Source organism: Talpa occidentalis, unplaced genomic scaffold, assembly GCF_014898055.3.
Source record: "Talpa occidentalis isolate TD23 unplaced genomic scaffold, MPIMG_talOcc4v2.1 talOcc4.17, whole genome shotgun sequence".
Lineage (NCBI taxonomy): Eukaryota > Metazoa > Chordata > Mammalia > Eulipotyphla > Talpidae > Talpa > Talpa occidentalis.
In genome coordinates this window covers 12,605,581-12,628,125 of record NW_023601754.1, presented here as the reverse complement: position 1 = coordinate 12,628,125, position 22,545 = coordinate 12,605,581, and the positions used below count along the sequence as shown (strand labels likewise).

The 22,545-nt window shown below is 53.5% G+C and overlaps 2 protein-coding genes across 2 annotated transcripts; both read left to right on the top strand.

The window, feature by feature from the left end:
• The first annotated feature begins 3,938 nt into the window (after positions 1-3,938).
• Positions 3,939-7,645, top strand: LOC129146144 (chymotrypsinogen B-like). Its single transcript, XM_054697626.1, has 7 exons — positions 3,939-3,990; positions 5,341-5,444; positions 5,555-5,634; positions 5,707-5,782; positions 5,978-6,158; positions 6,950-7,083; positions 7,484-7,645. Exons 1-7 carry the CDS (start codon positions 3,939-3,941, stop codon positions 7,643-7,645), a joined length of 789 nt encoding a protein of 262 aa, XP_054553601.1.
• A 7,067-nt stretch (positions 7,646-14,712) lies between these two features.
• Positions 14,713-18,600, top strand: LOC129146143 (chymotrypsinogen B-like). The gene is made up of 7 exons (XM_054697625.1): positions 14,713-14,764; positions 16,267-16,370; positions 16,481-16,560; positions 16,638-16,716; positions 16,914-17,094; positions 17,905-18,038; positions 18,439-18,600. The coding sequence occupies exons 1-7, from the start codon at positions 14,713-14,715 to the stop codon at positions 18,598-18,600; spliced, it is 792 nt and encodes a 263-aa protein (XP_054553600.1).
• The last annotated feature ends 3,945 nt before the right edge of the window (positions 18,601-22,545 follow it).

Below are 22,545 nucleotides of genomic sequence, written 5' to 3'. Positions count from 1 at the left end.
CTTCCACTTGAGGCCTTGGGACATCTAGAGGCGCCCAATGTAGGGACCAGCCCTATGCAGCTCCCCTGGCTCCCCTCCCACTGGTAGGTGCTGCCAGTTAAATCCTATATCCTGCCTGGAATAACAGCGACACTCTCCCGGTGTCTGGATTTGGTGGTTGGTGATTTTGTTCTGGTCACTAGGTGGGGCCAGAGATGTCTCCTAGTTAACTTTCAGAACTGCTTTTTACCCCTGTAGGTGTCTAGGAAAAGAGTGGGGGAGGGGAGCGCCACAAAAAAAGGGACTTGCCCCCAGCACTGTACCTGCCCTGATGCCCCGTCTGCTCACCCACCCCCTTCCAGAGTTCTCAGATGTCTCAAGGTTCTCCTGTGGCCTCCAAATTTTTCTCCTGTTTTCCTGGGTGAAGTGGGCCAGCTCTGTGAGTGGGGGAGTGGGGAGGATTCCTGATGGATGCTTCTCTCTCCTTCCTGTCACTCTGCTGTCCCTCGGCTTCTGTTGGGTCACCAACTCGGTCCAACACATCTGGGCACCAACTCGGTCCAACACATCTGGGTCCCACCAGGAACTCGCTGTTTCTCCCTATCAGTTGTCTTTATAACAGGCCCTTCACCACCACGCTGGTGATGTCATCTCTGATTCGAATGTTTAAATGAAACTTTGTTTATTCCTTCAGGTAAGTAGAGCTCCTTAAATTTGCCCTTTAAAGCAAACATTTGATTCTGAAGAAAGTGTGAATAGGTCAAGATGGATGTTTTCGTAACTTCTTCTTCTGTGAAGACCTAGAGGGGATGTGCCATGTGTGGCTGTGTGGGGTTCCTGGAGCCCCTCCTGACTGTGAGGACTCAGTGTAGACACCGAGCTGATCTTCACAGGACTCAGGGGTGGCCTGTGTGAGGGAGAGTTTCCTCGCCCATGACCTTCTTCTCCAACATACTTTTAACACACCAAGGAGCAGTTTCCTACGTGGACAGAAACAAAGATTCCCGCAGGCTGGACAAGTGTCCTCTACTCCTGCTGAGGTATTTTTGGAGCAGGAATAAAACCATTGAAGTAACAAAGAAGAGTCAGCGCTTCCCTGAGGACGGGGGAGACTCAGGGGAGAGGACTCCAGACTCAAGTTCCGGTGTCTGCTCAGCCATGTTTAGAGCAAGACCAGGGCCCAGGGCACCGCTGTGAGGTTGCTTTTGTATGAAGAACACAGGGCAGATGGGCAGGAGGGGACATGAGGGACACCAGGGAGGCAGATGGAGGCTCTTATCTGCCCTTTGCTCACCGCAGGCAGCTCTTTCAAAACCCTTTTGTGCAACTTTCCTGCCCGCCTGTGACTGTGCAGGGGCCTCTCTTTTCTCCTTTCCTGTTCAACCTGCCCTTCTGAAATGTTAAAAAAGAAAAAACTTTTTTCCCTTTCGATCTGAGGCTTTACATTCAGCATGTAAGGAGACAGACTTGGAAATGCAAGAGTTCCTCATGTCCATAGTAAGATTTAAAGATGTCTTTGAGGTTATGGGTCCAGTTTATAGCTGAGAATTTTATTTGAAAAGCCAGGCCATAATCTCCTGTGATTTTAAGTATGTTCCTGTGCTTACTCTCTCAGGCTGGACAAGATTTCTCTACAGTTTTCCATTATTTTTTCATGATTTACATCTATTTCCGTAATAAAGTTTGATAAGATCTTTGAATTTTTCTAAGGTCAGGTATACACTTTAGAAGTTGTGCAATTGATCAAAATTTCCCCAAGTAGCCACACTCACAGCAAACCCCAAATCCAGGAGGGGCCAGGCACCAGGATGATGCCAGGAGTAGCCGGGCCCCACACTCCTGAACGTGGGGCTGTGGGGGCAGTGGGGTGACAGGTATTGGAAGTGGAACGAGGAGGGGGTGAGACACTTGAAGGGGGAGACTTGGGGGAGACGGTGGAGGGAGACGCAGAAGCGAGACCCCAGAGCGGTTCTGCTGAGACTCCCACAGGCAGCACTGTCTGCACCCCTTGGAGGGGTGGGTGGTGGTTTGGGACTTGGGGTCTCTGCTTCTGCCCTTTATTTGCACATGGGAGGATGTGTCATTTTTGGAGTTTTAGGGAAACACGATTTTTGGGAATCACTGTCTCTAGTGACACCGATTCTCTAGAAATCTTTCACGTGAAGGGACTTCTTGCTTTGCCTTTGGTTGGGCAGAGGCATGGCCCTATTTAGAGCAGACCCTTAACAGTTGGGGTTCCTGGGTACCCTCAGTCCTGTGTTAATTGCTAATTGAGGTGTTTTCAGTATTAGGGAACCACTTCCAGGAACAGCCCCGTCTAGAGGAAATGGACAGTTTTGGCTCCAAACTTTGTTCTTCTTCACCTGAGCGCCTCAGCCTGGAGCTGAAGTCTCTAGAGCAGACCTAACCTGTCCCGCCCAGACCACCTGACAATTGTCTAATAAACTAATTAGCCATGACAGGTGGTCTGGCCCTGGAGGGTCTCCCCATGGCCAGACTGGTTGCTGATTACCCAAGGGCCTGCTGGTACCTGGTGCCCTTCCTGGCCTGATGTAGGAGGTCAGGGTTTCTGGGCCCTTCATGTGGTCCCCACTGTTAAACTGCAAATGAGGTCTCCATCGTAGTTAGACTGAGTTTGTAGCTAATACAAGGGCAATTTCCAACCAAATTCAGTGACCTGTTCCTGGAGGCCATATGTAGCTCAAATCAATGGTTTTTATTTGTACAAGGACAGTTACTGAATGGAAAAGTAACAATTGATTCCAGATGCAGTGAAGCCCCTGCAAATCATTTTCTATTCCACTCAGAGCCTGGACCACAGAGCACATCGCAAAGTCTGCCGATTTACAGGTTAGTCAGGAAACAGTATTCTGATGGGTAATGAATGAAAAGAAATAATTGAAAAATTTTTTCCTTGGTAGATCAGAGAAAGGGAATTTAAACAATTGACCACCACTTTGCACACATGAAATTGACCAAAAGAGGCTGGCTCCTGATTTACATATGAGGGGAAGTGTAGCTTCTAGTTGGCATATGTAAAATAGTTAAATGAAAAAGCAACACTCTGGAGCCCAGGAGGAAAAGTGCATGAAAACTGCAGACGATGCCAACAGAAAATAAAGAATTAAAAAAAGATATAATCTTACTGGGATGCAGTCTTTGTGGCGGCAGCAATGCATTGTGAAGACACCAGCAGACACACAGGAGTCTGGACAGGCTGAGGTCCTGTGGCCCCACCTAGGGCAGGGGCTCTGGGGCTCACCCTCCTCCTGGCCTTCCTGTGCTCACCTCCGTATTCCTGAAACCTGCCCTGAGCTTTCCGTGTCCATAATGGGCCATTTATGATGAGTTTTCAAAGACACTGATGACAATAAATGAAAGATTTATGTAAGACAGGTCTTTTAAATTGTGAATTATCAAGAAAAGGGTATGCGGGCTAAGCCAGTGAGATACTGTCTCGCTTTCGTGTGCTCCAGGGCTGCAGGTCTGGGCTGGTTCTGAGGCCCATTCCTAAGGGAGCTGAGGCTTCTATTTTCTCTTGCCTCAAGGAGTTTCCCTGAGCAGGAAAAGAAGCAGCCTGAAGTCCTAGGATTTGGGTGTGCATGATGTTGAGTCCTGGGTGCTCAGCTCTGGATGCCCCAGAACACCTGTGTGAAGCTCCCTATAGCTGAATCAGCTGAGCACCTGCTGCCCCCATGATGGACCCAGGGCCTCCGGGGCCCACAACTGGGTGGTTTCCCCAAGAGTTGCCGAGGCTGATGGGTGACAGTGAGCCAGGGTGTTGCCCTTTTCCCTGGTGCTGGGTGAACAGGGCTGAGCCAGTCCAGGACAGGTTTGAGCATGGGGAGGGGGGGGGCCCTCAGGTCAGGGAAGGCCCAGAGGGGCGGGTGGGACTAGGGTTCCGAGGGATATAAGGGAGCCTGAGGGCAGACAGCCCCACCCTCCCTGACCATAACACCATGGCCTTGCTCTGGCTTCTCCTCTGCTTCACCCTCATCAGGACCTCCCCTGGTGAGTATTAGGGGCTGAGGGACATGCCTGGACTGGGAGGTAACTGGGAATGAGAACTCTGACCTCCCATCTCACTCTGGAGCACTGAGGTTCAGCCAAGAGATGCTTAGAGCCTCCTCCCAGGCCGTTGGCCTCAGTGCAGACAGTGACCCTGACTTCGCAGGCCCTTCTGGGCTTTCTGAGCCCTCAAAGCGGTGCCAGGTATGGAGCAGAACCTTCTGGGTCTCAGAAGATAGCACCCAGGAATTAACTCAGTTTGGCCCATTGGGTCAGCAAGGGGGTAGTCCTGAGACACCCAGAGACAGGCCTCTCTGGATTTCATTTAGTGCTGGGAGCTCAATCAATAGTTGGTTAAAAACAAACAAACAAACAAAAAAACAGAATTAGCACCATGTCCTGTATCTGTGCTCGGGAGTTTGAAATGTTACCTTTGCCATTTTTGCTTTAGGGATTCTCTGACACCCACACTGGGCTCAGCAGCTCCCTGCTCCCCCCCCCTTGCCTGGGAAGGGGCCACACTCACTCCCTGTTTATAACCTAGAACCAGGGCTCAGTGGGGGAAGCTCCTCCCTGTTTTTCCTGCCCGTCCCTGTCACACCTGCTGGCCCCACTCCTGAGAGATTTCAGGCTCCTCCAGCACAGGGGACCCGGCCCCCCACTCCATTGCTATGAAGCCTCTGAGGGCGAGCCCCTCACAGCTCCTGCTGGTGAATTTTCTGTACGATAAGAAAATGTGAGGAGATGACATGTTTGGAGACACCAGCCTGAGGGAGTGGCCAGGCCATGTCCCTGTCCCCAGGGGCAGGAGCAGATGCTGCCTGGAACAGGGCCTGGGGGACCCTGGGGACAGCCTGGCTGGTTGGATGGGCTGGGCCTGCCCCGCTTTTTCCCTGTGGCCAAGTTCTCACACCCCTGGGAGCTGCTGAGGATCCTGTGTCCTGACCCAGCAAATGTGTCTGCACATGTCAAGGGCCCTGCGTGTCCTTGTTCTGGACAATCTGGTCCTCTGTTTTCACATTCCTTACTGTAGCTTTTATGGTTGCAAGTCAAAGGCTTATATCTAAATAATTAATGATGTCAGACATGAAGGGTTTCAGACTGTCTGATAGAGAGGCTAGCACTGGAAATGAGTTCATGTGACTGACCCGAATGGAGCCACCTGTCCCTCTGCATCCCTGGGAGGGTGACTGTGGCAGCAGGCAGGGGCGTGTGTCTTCCAGTCTGGATGCAGGGGTGCCAGGGGTGCCAGGAGGGGGAGTGTGGGTGTGGAGCTGTGCTGACTGGTGTCAACCAGGTTTCTGCAGACTGACTGGATCTCCACCTTGTCACCCTCCATCCTGTTACCTCCAGGTTCTGGAGCCCCTGCCAGTGAACCGGAGCTGAGCATTGTACCCAAGATCATCAATACGACAGACACGCTTCCTGGCTCCGCACCCTGGCTTGTGGCTGTGATGGTGAGGGGAGTCTGCCCCTGAGTGGGGTCATCCCTGTCCCTGAGGTGGTGGGGCTGCCTCTCCATGGGTGTGACTTGTTCCTGTCACTTCTACTGACCTTCTCTCTACAGACTGCAAATACGATCCCATTTTGTTGGGGTGCCCTCATCAACGAGAACTGGGTGATCACTGCCGCCCACTGCAATGTCACGTGAGGCCAGGAAGGGTCCTAGGGACAAGGGGGGTGGTCTCCTCCTTAATTTTACCTACCTGTTTCCTCCAGGACATCTGACTTGGTTGGGGTTGGGCTGTATGACCCACGCTCAGGTAAAGACCTCCAGATCCTGCAGATTGCTCAGGTATGCCAGACCCTGCAGGACCTCCTCAGCTGTGTTGAGGCTTTGGGGGATGGGATCAGAGGGGGAGACCCTTCAACTGCAGAGAAAGAAGCTGGCAAATTGGTCTCACTTCTTTACTTGATCCACTGGTATTTATCCCCTGAAGGGTCACCACGATTTCATTTCTCTCATGTTCTCCTGCTGGTTCTCATTTAGGTTTTTATATACCCCCATGTGTACTGGAGTGTTGTTGACAATGACATCGCTCTGCTGAAGCTGGAAAGCGCTGCCCGCTTCTCCAGGACAGTGTACCCAGCATTGCTGCCCACGGCTTCTGACCGCTTCCGTCCGGGGCGTCTGTGCGTCACCATGGGCTGGGGGCTCGCCCACCCTAATGGTGAGCGACTGGACTCGGCACTCAGGACATGAGTCTATGTCAGCAACTAGAAATGTGGGAAGGACCCGCAGGGCTCAGCTTTGCTTTTGTCCAAATGTGAGCGGTGCCATCAATGTGGCAGCTCCTTGACTGCACCCTCTTGATGAAAACCTAGCAAACGTGCCTGGACACGGGGTCCACGATTCCTTGACTGTGAGTTTCTGCAGATACAGCTTTGCGCCACGCCGGGTGCCCTCCATGCCTAAGGTTTTTACTTCCAGCTTCCTGTTAAATTTTCCAGGGGGTCAGGTCCAGGGCACATTGAGCCTCTGAGTCTCCAGGCTGGTGTCCCCTCCCGGGGCTGGCCCTGCCTGATGGTCTCCACCAGTGTCCTGAGTCCTCATGCCCGGGCCAGGGCTACCAGGCTGGTCCTTCCCCAGAACAGCAATCCCAATAAGAAGCTGCAGGGGAGGGAACCCTCCATCACCACACGAGAGGGGTCTCCAGTCAGGGGGATGTCAGCCCCTTCCTTGAGAAGGAAGGAACTGTCTGTGTCCCCCCACCTGGGCTGGCAGGACTCAGGCCTCACCAGGCTTATTTCATCAACTGTGCTGGAACTTGGAGTAAAATCACAAGGACTGTGGCCCTTTGAGGCTTCCAGATCTCATGGTGTGGAGTCTCTTGTTCTATACCCTCATGCTTGTATATGAAGGTGGGGACCTGGGAAGGATGTATCTTATCTTGGCCTGTGCCCACAGCTTGGGCTCATAGAAATGAGGTCCTGATTGTCCTTGACCCTTCTCTCTGCACAGCCAGCGATCACCCCAGGGAGCTGCAGAAGACTAAGGTGCCCCTCCTGAACAACACCGAGTGTAGGAGGCACTGGGACTGGATAATCACTGATGCCAAGATGTGTGCCGGGGCCAATAGTTTCTCTTGCTGGGAAGTATGTGTTGCTTTAACCCAGCTCCTCACTGCTGTCCCCAGTCAGGTGGCAGGAACACTCCTTGGCCCAGATCCAACTACCCTGGGGCTTGGTACCTGCCCTGGCAGCCAGGACCAGCACTCACAGAGGCCAGCAGAGGACTTGCTCCTCCAGGCATGCGGGTGCTCCGTGTGGAGTTACTCTCACAGCCTCATCCTGGGCTACAGCTCTCCAGCTGATCTCTAACCCACAGTCAGGCTCCCCTGTCCACACCCCAGCAGGAGGCAGAGCTGGGCTTGCATTTGATGTGGCCCTTCATAGCAGGAACACAAAGCTTAATGGCTCAATGCCTGAGTCAGATCGAGTACCCAGATTTCTCTCACACATGTCCGTACTGCAACGGGTTTTTTCCCTCCCACAGGTCGACTCTGGAGCCCCCTTAATCTGTAGGAAGAAAAAAGTCTTGTACTTGGTGGGGGTCATGTCATTTATGAGTGAAACCTGCCCCACCCTTAAACCTCTGGTGTTCACTCGAATCACTAAGATCATATCGTGGATTCAGGAGACCATGGCCAACAACTGAGCCCTGATCCTCCCTGTCCTTTGCTCTTTATCCCCAATAAAAGCCTCTGCACAGGAGCCCTGACTGCTTGTGTGTCTGTGACCTGGGGGAGGTGGCTGCAGTGTCCCTGTCACCCACCGGGGGGCGGCGTGACCCCCCCCTTTCCAGGCTGCAGAGCCCCAGCAGCCCCTGTTTCTCAGGGAGATGAGGCCTTTGGGTCTGGGCCTCCCTGCTCAGGAGGCCCCTGGGGTAGAGACCAGGACCATGTGCTGCAGCCTCATTTCTCAGCCTGGTTTCTCCTTGCTGGGCAAGTGGACTTTCTCTACCTCGAGCCCCCTGCACACCCCACCCCAGATCATCATGCAGTCTCCACTCTTCCTGCTTCTGCCCAGGTCCTGCAAACTCATGAACTGAGTAACTGGGAAGCTCCTTACAGGGCAACATGCAGACACCCCGCTCTTTCATCTCTTTGTATCCATTATTTTGCATCGATTTGGCAGCTGAATCTGAGACTTGGTCAGACTCAGGTCAGTCCCACAGCCAGGCTGCAGGGGGCTGGGCTCGTGCATGGAGGGGTCAGGGCTGCTTCCTGTGACATCACACTCTGATGCCTGCGGGCTGGACCGTCATCCTTTTTGGGCTTGTAAATTTGATAACTCACTCAATGTCTCCTTTCCTTTGTTACCAGTAACTTGTAACGATTATTTTTCTTTTGTTGCTTGTGCTTTTATGTCATGGTGAACTCTGACCAGAATGGCTTTCAGTGTGGAGATCACATGGGTTGTGCTGACATCGTCACCATGTTACATCCCTGCCCGTGAGCGTGGAAGTTTTCCTTTCTTTAGTCCTTCTTTACGCTTGTGTTTTTTTTTTTTTTTTTTTTAAACAATCATTTGCACTGATGTAACAGTAGCTACACTCTAAGTTTTCAGGGTATAGGGTCAGTCCTGCTGAGATGATGTCACCACATCAGTGCACCCTCAGAGCCCTGGTGACCGTCCATCACCATCCGTTTGTGCCTGACCCCAGGCCCTTCACTCTTCTTCTGGGCCCCGGAGCCTCAGTTCTGCCGTCAGCTTTCAGGGGTTTGCCGTGGTTGGTCTGAAATCTCTGTGTCTAGTGGCCTCAGTACAATGTGTGGTTTGTGGGGGAGCCCAGAGGGCCCAGGATTCCCATGGTCTGGGCTGTGTGGGCAGCATCCGCAGTCCTGGGAGCCGAGTCCTGCAGCACAGGGGAGAGGCCAGTGGCGCCTGGGCCTGAGCTCAGGAGTGAGGAGGAGCCAGACCCGCAGCCCCTCAGTGCCCTCCCCCAGCACCTCTTCAGGCCAGGTACCCCACCCAGAGTCCCAAGGGAGGGTGGGAGGGGGCCTGGTGGGTCTCCCTGTCCTCCTGGGCTCCTGCCCACACAGAGTTTCTGCACCTGTCCTGTTGCCCAGGTCACCTGTCTGTCCTGGGAGGGCAGGGCGGCCTCTGCTGCCCCAAAGCACAGGAGCTGGGGAGACCCAGGTCCAATTCCACAGCCCGTTAGGAACCAATTAAGGAGCAGTGAAGATGAGGCTCAGCTCTGTTTTCACAAACCTTCCAGGTGATTCCTGTGAGTGATCACATTGAAAGTCCCTGAGCTGGAGTCAGAACTCCTTGCCTGCTTGAGGGTGAGGAGGCCAGGCCTCCCCCAGGGTGTAGGGACCCTTGAAGGCCACTAAAGGGAGATGTGTCCTCTCAACCGTGGCCATCAGGGGGCAGTGTTATCCCTGGACAGCTACCCAGGACCAAGGAGCCAGCCCAGGAGCCTCTGAGCCAGCTCTGGAAAGAGCTGTCAGGTAGGACAAGGGGCCCTGCCATGGAACATGCTGGAATGCACGGCAGTGCTAGTTTAGGATTTAGCTCATCACTGGGAATTTACCTATTTGCTGCCAGTCCTACATTCCAGCCCCTGTGCAAACACATTTGAGGTATGTTTTACGCAAATATTGCGTAGTTTTACTTCATGACTTTCTGCTCCTATCTGTAATAGCTCATCTTTCCTTGCTTGTCTCTCTTGTTGTCTTTCTTGCTTTTTAAGGTAGAATTTAGGGCACTGATTTTAACCTTTTTCGTGGAAGCGTTGGTGTCTGTAAGTTTCCTTTTCAAATAAATGTCCTCCCATGCATTTTGACGAGGGCGTTTTCCTGTGCTTCGCTTCAGCCTGATTTCTCATTTCCTCTTTATCCGTCATTTATTTAGAGTGTGTTTAACTGATGAATATTTCATGTTTGCCGTTTTCTTGTGTGTCTTTTGGGGTTTTCTCTGGACCTCCCAGGAACCCCCCAGAGACCCTGTTAGGGTAAGTGAATGGTCAGGTTTTTCCACCAATCAACCCTGTGGCTGCCCCCTGGGCCCTGAATGCGGAGGCGCTTGGGTTCGGGGCCACGGGCGCGTGTGCCTGAAGGTGGCACCTGGAGTGGGGTGTGGGCACGTGCAAGTGGGCGCACCTAAGCTGGAGGTCAGGGCTATAAGGGCACGTTCCTCAGCCGTGATGGGCTCCAACAGATGAGCGATGGCCATAGTGAAAGAGGCTACAGGAGAGGCCAGAGAAAGCCCAGAGGAAAGAGCCTGTAATATTCTCAGGGGGCCCAAGGGGCGTCTCCCTGCTGGCTCGTTTCCCCTGCGCTCTGTTAATAAGCCTGTGGGGGATGATGCCAAGGGCTTCACCGTTCTCTTTGAAGCTGCCTGAAGCAATGGTGACCCTACCTGACCTGGGATGGCAGCAGGACACACCCCCTCCAGTCCTGGAGGTTCTTGTGAGGGTTGTTTAAGTCTCCCTCTGCACAAGGTTACTTGTCAGGAATCTAGAAGCACAGCAAGTTTATTCCTCACCTGTCCTGAGGGGGCATGGCAGGCCTGGGGCCACACAGTGAGGGGTATGTTTTGGGGGAGAGAGCGAGGTGATCTACAGTTTGCTTTTTTTTCTGGTGAAAGTCATGGCCCAATTGGTGGGACTCACTTTTTCAGGAATTTAAAACATAAGGTTGATCCAGCTGTAGGGAGGCAACATAATTGCAGAGACTGTGTTTTCCTGTCTCTGAGATCCAGACTATGAAGGTAACGGGTGATGGAGGCCGGGATCGCCAAGTCCTGGCTCTGGGGGTGATGATTCTCCATCTGTTTCTGTGAAGCACATGCCTGGACAATCAGCTGAAATCAGGCCCTTGGGTGAGAATTAATATACCCAATGTCAGGGCTTACCCTGTTCCACCCGTGACACAGGGACCTGTCATGGTGGGGCCCCCACAGCCTGGGGAGCAGTTGGGTCCATCAGGGGCAGATCCTGACCAGCAGCGCCCATCTAGCAGGGTGAGAGCAGCCCATCCCATAATAATACACATCAGCTGCCTCAACCCAGGCTGTAAGTGTTGCCCCAACTTGAAGTCTCCTTTCTTGGAAACAGTGAGTGATTGAGGACCACCGAGTGTGTTCAATGATGTGGGTCGTAAGTCGGAAATTTTCCCTAAATATTGAGCACTTCAGTCTGCGTTGTGTGGGTACGTGTCCTGGGTGTGCTCTCTTGAGGAGGAGGCCTGGGCATCCAGCAGTGAACTCCTGGGGGGGCTGTGAGGTGGAGGTCATCTGACATGGTCTCCAGAGACGAGGTGGCTCTTTTGGGGTGATGGCCTCTAGCAAGGAGGACTCTAAAAAGAGGGTCCTCTGTGTCACTTCAGTTGGCATGGTAACAGAGAGAGTCCCTGTGACCTTCCCCACCCAAGGGAGTGTGATGCTGAGCAGGGAGGAGAATAAGAAGCTGGACAGGAGACTGGAGTGGGAAGGTAGAAGGATGAGAGCCAGGGGGAGACCTGGAGGAGGCACATACAGGAGAGACATGTGAATAAGCTGCACTTGCTTTTTGGTCTTGGACTGGTTGAAAATGTTGTGGGTGAGAACCTGCTGGCAGGTTAACAATGGCAGTTTTTATCTGGTTTTGATTTTGTTCTTTTCCTTCCAGACTTGCCTGGCCTCTTCTGCACCTTCCCTATGGGTCCCCACCAGGAGGTGCCTTAGATCGCAAAGGCCTTTGGGTCTCAGCCGCCCTGCTTTGGCCAACCATGCTTTGTTGGACATTTACCCACGGGGGATGGGTAACTTCCGGTGCTTGATTTGGACTCTATATTCTTTATGTTTTTCTTATCTTCTCTTGATTGCACACAAATTGTATTAAGCTCCTTTCCATGAAAGGTCTATGTGCTAGAGTATGTTTTATCTTGATGCAGTGGATGGCAGAACCTATTTAGAGTGGGCAGGCTGGGGATTCTGGAGTGCCCCTCTTCCTGCCCTGGACAGGGCCCTGGTCACTGGGAGGTGGGCGAGCTGGAAACACCTTGGGGCAGGTCTAGGTCAGGCTGCTTCTCTGGCACCTGCTGCTCATGGAACAGATGCTGAGAGTCTCCGAGTCATCAGGGCTAAGCTGGCACCTCAGGCCCTGTTTCAACTTCAGAGCATCTGGGATTCTGAGCACCTGTACAACCCAGCCTCGGGGCATGTTAGGAATGCATTTCTGCGTCCTGACCCTGAGTCCTGAGGGCAGCAACATACATGGGAGCACAGTGCCTGGAATGAAGGTGCTGGGAGGAGGCTCTTCCTCCCCTGCCCTGCAGGTGCACAGGCTGGAAATAAACTGACCAAGAGAGGTGAACGCGGGAAAAGACAAGCTAATCTGTGCACAGGGGCCTGGTCTGGAACCCACTTCTGGCCCCTGCACTGAAGGTGCAGGTCTCTAGAAAGAGACACTCAGGAGGGAAGAGCCAAATTGGAAACTTGCAATTTTCTGGAACAGGGTGGTGCAGGGCTCGTGTGCACATGCCCGGGGCGGCCCTTGCAGGCCTGCCCGGTGAGGAGGCTGAAGACTGTTCATCCCAGACCCTGGGACCTCCTGCTCTGAGGAAGGTGAAATGAGGCAAAACACTGTCTACCCAATTCTGTCTCTTACTGACCCTCCCCTGGGCTCTCCCCCTGCTCCCTGCTGGCAGCTCCCTGCTCCCTCCCTGTGACCTTATGTCTCCTAGGCCTTGAATAGGAAGTGGTTCCCATGCTGAGAGTTCCCCTCTTCTGGACACCTGTGCCTGCCACGGGCTGGTCCCCAGGGAGAGGATTTCTGTTTCCTGCACCCTGGTTCCTGAGGGTCAGTGGTTGGAGGTAGTGGGAGTCTTGCGGGTCTTGGTTAGGAAACACAGTATGTTATGGTTGTCATTTCAGATTTTTTTTTTTTGTCAGTAATGCCTGCTGACCGAGGCTGTATTAATAGCGATGTTTTCTTCTCCTCTTAGAGATCTGGGTGAGCTCTGGGTCACCCTCTCCACGTTACAGAAGTAATCAGACCAGTGACCCCACCCAGAAAGCCCGACCCCGAGCCCCACAGCGAGGGCCCAGATGAGTCCGTGACTCTCACGGGCACGTGGAGGAGACGCAGCTGGCACCCCTGGTCCAGTTGTGAGGAAGTTTCCAGGAGTGGGCAGTGCAGGGACAGGAGGGTGCGGGCAGGTTGTCCTCACCCCAGCTCAGGGGAGGCCCCAGGCAGTGTCGTGGCCCCAGCCACAGGACAGCCAGGCCCTTCGGGAAGAGTCCAACACATCTGGTCCCACCAGGAACGCGTTGTTATTTCCACCATCAGTTGTTTGTACAAGAGAATTGAATCCTGCTGGTCTTCCCCACCATGTTGGTGACATCATCTCTGAATCAAATATTTAATGAAACTTTCTGTTTACGCCTTCCAGTAAGTACAACTCCTTAAATTTGCCTTTCACAGAAACTTTTGATTCTGAGGAAAGTGCGAACAGATAAGGACGGATGTTTTCCTCAGGCCTGCTGCTGCTTCTGTGAAGACCTAGAGGTGTGTCTGGGCTTTGCGGGATTCCTGGAGCCCCTCCTGATGGGAGGACCCCAGTGTAGACACAGAGCTGAACCCCACAGGACTTGGGGGTGGCCTGTGTGAGGGAGAGTTTCCTTGCCCTTTACCTTCTTCTCCAATATACTTTTAACACATCAGGGAGCAGTTTCCTACATGGACAGAAACAAAGATTCCCTCAGGCTGGACAAGTGTCCTCTACTCCTGCTAAGGCTCTATGGGGCAGGAATGAAATCACTGAAGCAACAAATAAGAGTCAGCGCTTCCCTGAGGACGGGGAGACTCGGGGGGAGTCACGTCCTGGTGTCTGCTCAGCCATGTTTAGAGCAAGACCAGTTTCAGAGACTCAAGGGCCCAGAGCACCGCTGTGAGGTTGCGTTTGTATGAAGAACACAGGAGATGGGCAGGAGGGGGCATGAGGGGGACAAGGGAGCCAGATGGAGGCTCTTATCTGCCCTTTGCTCACCGCAGGCAGCTCTTTCAAAACCCTTTTGTGCAACTTTCCTGCCCGCCTGTGACTGTGCAGGGGCCTCTCTTTTCTCCTTTCTTATTCAACCTGTCATTTTGAAATGAAAAAAAAAAACAAAAACAAAACATAACCATTTTTCCTTTCACTCTGAGGTGTTACGTTGACTGTGTGAGGAGACAGACTTGGAGATACCACAGAGTTCCTCGTGTCCACAGTGAGACCTGAAGACGTCTTTGAGGTTATGGGTCCAGTTTATACATGAGGATGTGTAAAAGCCAGGACAGAACCTCATGTGAGCCTTGAGTGTTTCACTTGCCTCAGGGGGTTGCCCTGAGCAGGGAGAGCAGCAGCCTGAAGTCCTGGGCTCTGGGTGCGCATGATGCTGAGTCCTGGGTGCTGAGCTCTGGGTGCCCCAGAAGACCTGGGTGAGGCTCCCTGCAGATGAGTCTTTGATGTGCACCTGCCGCCCCCATGATGGACCCGGGGCCTCCGGGGCCCACAGCTGGGTGCGTTCCCCCAGGGTTTGCTGAGGCTGATGGGTGACAGTGAGCCAGGCAGTTGCCCTTTTCCCTGGTGCTGGGTCACCAGGGCTGAGACAGTCCAGGATAGGTTTGTCCATGGCGGGCTGGGGGTGAGGGGTGGGAAGTAGGCATCAGGTGAGGGAAGGCCCACAGGCCTGGGTGGAACTAGAGCTCCAAGGGGTATAAAGTGAGGGCAGGCGGCCCCACACTCAGGACACAGAACCATGGCCTTGCTCTGGCTTCTCCTCTGCTTCACCCTCATCAGGACCTCCCCTGGTGAGTATTAGGCTCTGAGGGAATTGCCTGGACTGGGAGGAAGCTGGAGAGGTGGACTCTGAGCCCCCCGTCTCTCTCTGGAGCTCTGAGGTGTTCTGTTGCTGTGAGAGCTGTGATTGATCCTTTGAGCCCCCTCCCGGGGTCTCAGAGGATTGAGCCCAGGAAGTGCTCAGTTTGGCCCATTGAACAGCAAGGGGGAGGTCATGTGACACAAGCCTCCTCTCTGGATTTCATTTAGTGCAGGGGACTCAATCAATGGCTGGTTAAAAACAAACAAACAAACAAACAAACAAACAAAAACAGAAAAGCACCATGTCCTGTATCTGTGGTCAGGAGTTTGGAATGTTAACTTTGTGATTTTTCCTTCAGGGATTTCTCTGACACCCACACTGGGCTCAGCAGCGCCCTGCTCCCCACTCCCCTGGGAAGGGGCCTCTGCTGAGCCCCTGCCTGTCACTTCTGTGCAGCTTCACACCCTCACTCCCTGTTTATAACCAGAACCAGGGCTCAGTGGGGGAAGCTCCTCCCTGTATTTCCTGCCTGTCCCTGTCACACCTGCTGGCCCTACTCCTGAGAGATTTCAGGCTTCTCCAGCACAGGGGACCCGGCCCCCCCACTCCATTGCTATGAAGCCTCTGCAGGGTGAGGGCCTCACAGCTCCTGTTATAAGAAGACATAGGCAACGACATGTTTTGAGACACCAGCTTGAGGGAGTGGCCGGACCATGTCCCTGTCCCCAGACAGGTCAGAAGCTGCCTACAGAAAGGACTGAGGGATTCTGGGGTGTCCTGGCTGATGGGAGGGACTGACCCTGCCCCCCTTTCTTCCTGTGGCCAAGTTCTCACACCCCTGGGAGCTGCTGAGGATCCTGACACAGGAAACGTGTCCTGCATCTGTCAGGGACCCTGAGTGTCCTCCTTGTTCTGGACAATCTCGTCTTCTGTTTTCTCTTTCCTCGACATAGCTTTCATGGTTGGGAGTGAAATCCTTCTTTTTAAATAATTAATGATGTCAGAGACGAAGGGTTTAGAATGTCTGGTAGCGTCTAGCCCTGGAAATGAGTTCATGTGACTTCCCTAAGCAAGTGTCCGAGGGCCCATGACTGGAGTTCTCTGTCTTCATTTCTCCACCTCTGGCCCACGCCGTCTCCTGGGGAGCATTGACTATGAGGGTAGCAGTGTTTGTTCCCCATTTCTTGAGATGAATGAGCCTGGGAGAGTCAGAGAGAGCTAAGTTCTCCAACCAGGATGTGGGGGGCAGGGAAGCCTGATTCCTCAGCCTGTTTCTGCTCCTCTGGGCAGGGTGACCCGGATGAAGCCGCCTGTCCCGCTACACCCCTGACAGTTGACTGGGCAGCAGCCAGGGGTGTGTGTCTTCCAGTCTAGATGCAGGGGTGCCAGGAGGGGGAATGTGGGCCTGGTGCTGTGCTGGCTGAGGGTCACCCAGGTTTCTGCAGACTGACTAGACCTCACCCTCTCACCCTCCCTCCTTGTGACTCCCAGGCGCTGGAGCTCCAGCCAGCGAACCAGAGCCGAGCTTTGTTCCCCGGATCATCGATGGAATACACACGTTTCCTGGATCCTTGCCCTGGCTTGTGGATGTGATGGTGAGGGGAGTCTGCCCCTGAGTGGGGCATCCCTGCCCCTGAGGTGGTGGGGCTGCTTCTCTGTGGGTGTGACTGGTGTCATGTGACTTTTACTGACCTTCTCTCTCTAGACTGTCAGTAGGATCCAGTTATGTTGGGGCGCCCTGGTCAACGAGAGCTGGGTGATCACCGCCGCCCACTGCAATGTCACGTGAGGCCCAGGATGGTTGTAGGGACACGGGAGGGGAGTGGTCAACTCCTTAATCCTTACCCACCTGCTTCCTCTAGGACATCTGACTTGGTTGTGGCTGGGCTGTATGACCCTTCCTCAGGTAGGAAAGACATCCAGATCCTGAAGGTTGCCCAGGTAAGCCAGACCCTGCTGGACCTCCCTGGAGGCTGTGATGAGGCTTTGGGGGGCAGGATGAGAGGGGGAGACCCTTCGCTGCAGAGACAGGAGCTGGCAAATTGGTCTCACTTCTTCACGTGACCCACTGATACTTATTTGCTGAAAGGCTACCCTGATTTCATTTCTCTCATGTTCTCCTGCTGGTTTTCACTCAGGTTTTTCTCCACCCCCAACTGAATCTGAGTGCTACTGACAATGACGTCGCTCTGCTGAAGCTGGCAAGGCCTGCCCACTTATCCACGCCAGTGTACCCAGCATCCCTGCCCACAGCTTCTGACCGCTTCCGCCCTGGGCACCTGTGCCTCACACTGGGCTTCATGTTTCCCCAGCCTTATGGTGAGACTCGACGTAGCGCTCAGGACATGGTCTTGTGTCAGGCCACTGAAGAGTGGGAAGGACCCTCAGGGCTCAGCTTTGTTTTGTCCAAATGTGAGCAGGGCCATCAATGTGGAAGCTCCTTGACTGCACCCTCTTAATGAAAACCTAGAAAATGTGTGTGAACACAGAGTCCATGATTCCTTGACTGTGAGTTTCTGCAGACCCAGCTGTGCGCCATGCCTGGTGCCCTCCATGCCTAAGGTTTTTGCTTCCAGGCTCCTATTAAATTTTCCTGGGGGTCAGGTGGTGGCACATTGGGCTTCTGGGTAACCAGGCTAGTGTCCTCAATCCTGCTTCTGGCCCTGCTGATGGTCTCCACCAGTGTCCTGTGTCCTTCTGCTCAGGCCAGGGCTACCTGGCTGGTCCTTCCCCAGAACAGCAACCCCAGTAAGACCATGCAGGGGAGGGAACACTCCGTCACTGCACGAGAGGGGTCTCCAGTCAGAGGGATGTCAGCCCCTTCCCTGGGAGAAAGACTCTTCCTCCTTGTCCCCCCACCTGGGCTCGTAGGACTCAGGCCATGCCAGGCTGGGCAGGCAGGGCTTGTTTCATCAACTGTGGTGGATCAAATTCAGGCCAGGCTGGGGTAGAATCACAAAGACTGTGGCCCTTTGAGGTTCCAGATCTCATGGTATAGAGTTTCTTGTCCTATACCCTCATGCTTGTATGGGAAGGTGGGGATCGGGGAAGGCTGTATCGTGGCTTGAGCCCTCAGTAGGGCTGGGAGACATGAGGTCCTGATTGTCCTTGTCTCCTCTCTCTGTATAGCCCACAAGCACCCCAATGAGCAGCAGGAGGCTCTGGTGACCATCGTGGAGAACACTAAGTGCAGGAAGCACTGGGGCAGGATAAAAACTGATGCCAACATCTGTGCCGAGGCCAGTTTTTTCTCCTGCTGGGAAGTATGTGTTGCTCTAACCCAACCCCTCACTGCTGTCCCCAGTCAGGTGGCAGGAACATGCCTTGCCTCAGAAACCACTGCTCTGTGGTCTGATTTCTGCCCTGGCAGCCAGGACCAGCACTCACAAGGGCCAGCTGAGGACTTGCTCCTCCAGGCGTGGGGTGCTCCATGTGGAGTTACTCTCACGGCCTCATCCTGGGCTACAGCTCTCCAGCTGATCTCTAACCCCCAGTCCAGCTCCCCTGTCCACACCCCAGCAGGAGGCAGAGCTGGGCTGCCATTGGAAGTGACCCTTCTGAGCTGAATACGGAGCCCATTGGCCCCAGGACTGGGTCAGGTCAGGTCACCCAGATTTCTCTCACGCATGTCCGTATTGCAACGTGTCTTTTTCCCTCCCACAGGTTGACTCTGGAGCCCCCTTGGTCTGTAGGAAGAAGAAAATCTGGACCCTGGCGGGGGTCATGTCATTTATGAGTGAAACCTGCCCCACCATTAAACCCCTGGTGTTCACCAGGGTCACTAAGATCATACCGTGGATTCAGGAGACCATGGCCAACAACTGAGCCCTGATCCTCCCCTTCCTTTGCTCTTTATCCCCAATAAAACCTGTGTACTGGGGCCTCCCCTTGTGGCGCAGGAGGTTGAGGACAGCGCTGAAGCTGTCCACAGCCTCTGCAGTGCTGTTTCTATCCCGGCCGGCCAGCGAGTGTCCCACATAGCCCGGCTGACATCTCCTGTCATGCCGGCTACTCCCCTCAGTAGTGTATTTCGTCAGTCTGCCTGTTCTGTTCCCCACTCTGTCTCTGGTGAATCCTCTCACCCTCCGGCGAATCTGGTCTGTACCCCAGCTCTTGTATAAATAAATAAATAAATAAATAAGCAAGCAAATAAACAAACAAACAAACAAACAAATAAATAAATAAATCTTAAAAAAAAGAGAAACAAACAAGCAAACAAACAAACAAAAAACCTGTGCACCGAAGCCCTGACTGCTTGTGTGTCTGACCTCAGGGAGGTGGCTGCAGTGTCCCTGGCACCCACCAGGGGACGGCGTGACCCTCCCTTTCCAGGCTGCAGAGCCCCAGCAGCCCCTGTTGCTCAGGGAGCTGAGGCCTTTGGGTCTGGGCCTCCCTGTTCAGGAGGCCCCTGGGGTAGAGACCAGGACCACCTGCTGCAGCCTCATTTCTCAGCCTGGTCTCTTCTTGTTTGGGCAAGTGGGCTTGGCCCAAGGAGCTTTGTGGGGGGCAGAAGTGCTCCAGGCAGGCCATGCAGTCCTTTCCCAGCAGGGTGGGCCCTGGGACCAAGAGGGCACCCAGGCAGGCTTGTCCCTCCCCACATGCTCCAGCACCTTTCTCTGCCTTGAGCCCCCTGCACCCCCCACCCCAGACCATCCATGCAGTCCCCAGCCTTTCTGCTTCTGCCCAGGTCCTGCTCACTCATTGAACTGAGTAGCCAGGAAGCTTCCTTCCTGGGTAACTGGCAGACACCCTGTTCTCTCAGGTCCTTCTGTGCCCAATATTTTTCTTTGAGTTGGCAGCTGAAACTGAGACTTGATCAGGCTCATCAGACAGCCAGGCTGCGGGGGGCTGGGCTCCTGCATGGAGGGGTCAGGGCTGCTTTCTCTCCCTGTAATCATCATAGAATTGGACGCCTGTGGTCTGCACTGTCATCCTCGCGGGCTTGTAAATGTGATAACTCACTCTATGACTCTTTCCCTTTTATTATAGTAACTTGTAACAATTATTTTTCTTTTGTTGCTTGTGCTTTTGTGTCATAGTGAACTCTGACCAGAATGGCTTTCAGTGTGGAGATCACATGGGTTGTGCTGACATCGTCACCATGTTATGTTCCTGCCCATGAGGGTAGAAGTTTTCCTTCCTTTAGGCTTTACTTACTTTTGTTTTTTCAAGAAATCATTTCCACTGATGTAACATTAGTCAGCTACACTATAGGTTTTAGGGCTATAGGGTCAGCCCTGCTGAGATGATGTCACCACATCAGTGCACCCTCAGAGCCCCGGTGAACGTCCATCACCATCCCTTTGTGCCTGACTCCGTGCCCCTCACTCTCCCTCTGGGCCCTGGAGCCTCACTTCTGCAGTCAGCTTTCAGGGGTTTGCTGTGGTTGGACTCAAATCTCCAGTGGCCTCTGTACAATATGTGGTTTCTGGGGGAGCCCTGAGGGCCCGGGGCCCCATGGTCTGGGGACCGTGGTGCAGCGTCCACAGTCCTGGGAGCCGAGTCCTGCAGCACAGGGGAGAGGGCAGTGGCACCGGGGCCTGAGCTCAGGAGTGTGAGGGGGAGCCAGACCTGCATCTCCTCGCTGCCCTTCCGCTGTACCTGCTAGCCCAGGGGACCCCACCCAGAGCCCAGGGGATGCCGGGAGGGTGCCTGGTGGGTCTCCCTGTCCTCCTGGGCTCCTACCAGCACAGAGTTTCTGCACCTGTCCTTTTGCTCAGGGCACCTGTCTGTCCTGGGTGGGCAGGGCAACCTCTGCAGCCCCAAAGCACAGGACTTGGGGAGACTCAGGCCCAATTTCACAGCCTGTTAGGAACCAAATAAAGAGTGATGAAGATGAGGCTCAGGGCTGTTTTCACAAACCTTCCAGGTGATTCCTGAGTGATGAAGTTGAAAGTCCCTGAGCTAGAGTCAGAACTCCTTGCCTGCTTGAGGGTGAGGAGGCCAGGCCTCCCCCTGGGTGGAGGGACCCCTGAGGGCCACTAAAGGGAGATGTGTCCTCTCAACCGTGGCCACCAGGGGACAGTTGTTATCCCTGGACAGCTACCCAAGGCCAAGGAGCCAGCCCAGGAGCCTCTGAGCCAGCTCTGGAAAGAGCTGTCAGGTAGGACAAGGGGCCCTGCCATGGAACATGCTGGAATGCACGGCAGTGTTAGTTTAGGATTTAGCTCATCACTGGGAATTTACCTATTTGCTGCCAGTCCTACATTCCTGCCCCTGTGCACATAAATTTGAGGTATGTTTTACGTAAATATCTCATAGTTTTACTTCATGACTTTCTGCTCCTATCTGTAATAGCTCATCTTTCCTTGTTTGTCTCTCTTGTTGTCTTTCTTGCTTTTTAAGGTAGAATTTAGGGCACTGATTTTAACCTTTTTTCATAAAAGCATTGGTGTCTATAAGTTTCTCTCTCAAATAAATATGCATTTTGACGAGGGCTTTTTCCTGTGCTTCGCTTCAGCCTGATTTCTCATTTCCCCTTTATCCGTCATTTCTTTAGAGTGTGTTTAACTGATGAATATTTCATGTTTGCTGTTTTCTTGTGTTGTGTGTGTCTTTGGGGTTCTCATCTGGACCTCCCAGAGAAATCCTTAGGGTAAGAGAATGGTCCGGCTTCTATGTCCTTGGCCTCTGTGGCTGCCCCCTGCGGCCCTGAACGCGGAGGCGCTTGGGCGCGAGGCCACAGGCGCGCGTGCCTGATGGTGGCACCTGGAGTGGGGTGTGGGCACGTGCAAGTGGGCGCACCTGAGCCAGAGGTCAGGGCTATAAGGGCACGTTCCTCAGCCATGACGGCCTCTGATAGACATGCGTCGGCTGTAGAGGAAGAGGCTACAGGAGAGGCCAGAGAAAGCCCAGAGGAAAGAGCATGTGAAGATTCTCAGGGGACCCAAGGGCTGTCTCCCTGCTGGCTTGTTTCCCCTGCGCACTGTTAATAAGCCTGTGGGGTGATGCCAAGGGCCCAAGTTTCTCTGTGAAGCTGCCTGTAGCGATGGTGACCTTCCCTGGCGTGGGATGGTTGCAGAACACACTCCCTTTTCAGATCCCGTGCTGTCGCCCAACCAGCTTTGGGGTTCCTTGAGGATTGTAAGTCCAACACGTCTGGGTCCCACCAGGAACTTTGTTACTTCACCCTAGCGGTGTTTTTATGAGAGGATTTAATCCTAGCGTCCCTTTGCTGCAATGATGGTGACATCATCTGGTTCAGTTTTGGAACTTAATTTTCTGTTTACTCCTTCAGGTAAGTACAACTCCTTAAATTTGCTTTTCAAAGAAAACTTTTGGTTCTGGAAAGTGTGAATAGTTCAGGATGGATGTTTTCCTAAGGCCAAGCGCTTCTTCTGTGAAGACCTAGAGGGGATGTGTCACGTGTGGCTTTGCGGGATTCCTGAAACCCCACCTGATGGGAGGACCCCAGTGTAGACACAGAGCTGAACCCCACAGGACTTGGGGGTGGCTTGTGTGAGGGAGAGTTTCCTTGCCCTTGACCTTCTCCAACATACTTTTAACACACCAAGGAGCAGTTTCCTACACAGACAGAAACTAAGATTCCTGCAGGCTGGACAAGTGTCCTCTACTCCTGCTAAGGCTCTATGGAGCTGGAATGAAATCATTGAAGCAACAAGGAAGAGTCAGCACTTCCCTGAGGATGGGGGGACTCGGGGAGTCAAGTCCTGGTGTCTGCTCAGCCATATTTAGAGCAAGACCAGTTTCAAAGAGACCAGGGCCCGGGGCACCGCTGTGAGGTTGCTTTTGTATGAAGAACACAGGAGA

What these genes read in the sequence shown, in the direction of transcription:
- LOC129146143 (XM_054697625.1), top strand. Translation starts at nt 14,713, where the DNA reads ATGGCCTTGCTCTGGCTTCTCCTCTGCTTCACCCTCATCAGGACCTCC. An exon ending in AGATCCTGAAGGTTGCCCAG is followed by an intron (nt 16,717 to 16,913) that starts GTAAGCCAGACC and finishes GTTTTCACTCAG; the next exon opens with GTTTTTCTCCACCCCCAACT. An exon ending in GTTTTTTCTCCTGCTGGGAA is followed by an intron (nt 18,039 to 18,438) that starts GTATGTGTTGCT and finishes TCCCTCCCACAG; the next exon opens with GTTGACTCTGGAGCCCCCTT.
- LOC129146144 (XM_054697626.1), top strand. Translation starts at nt 3,939, where the DNA reads ATGGCCTTGCTCTGGCTTCTCCTCTGCTTCACCCTCATCAGGACCTCC. An exon ending in GCCGCCCACTGCAATGTCAC is followed by an intron (nt 5,635 to 5,706) that starts GTGAGGCCAGGA and finishes TGTTTCCTCCAG; the next exon opens with GACATCTGACTTGGTTGGGG. An exon ending in AGATCCTGCAGATTGCTCAG is followed by an intron (nt 5,783 to 5,977) that starts GTATGCCAGACC and finishes GTTCTCATTTAG; the next exon opens with GTTTTTATATACCCCCATGT.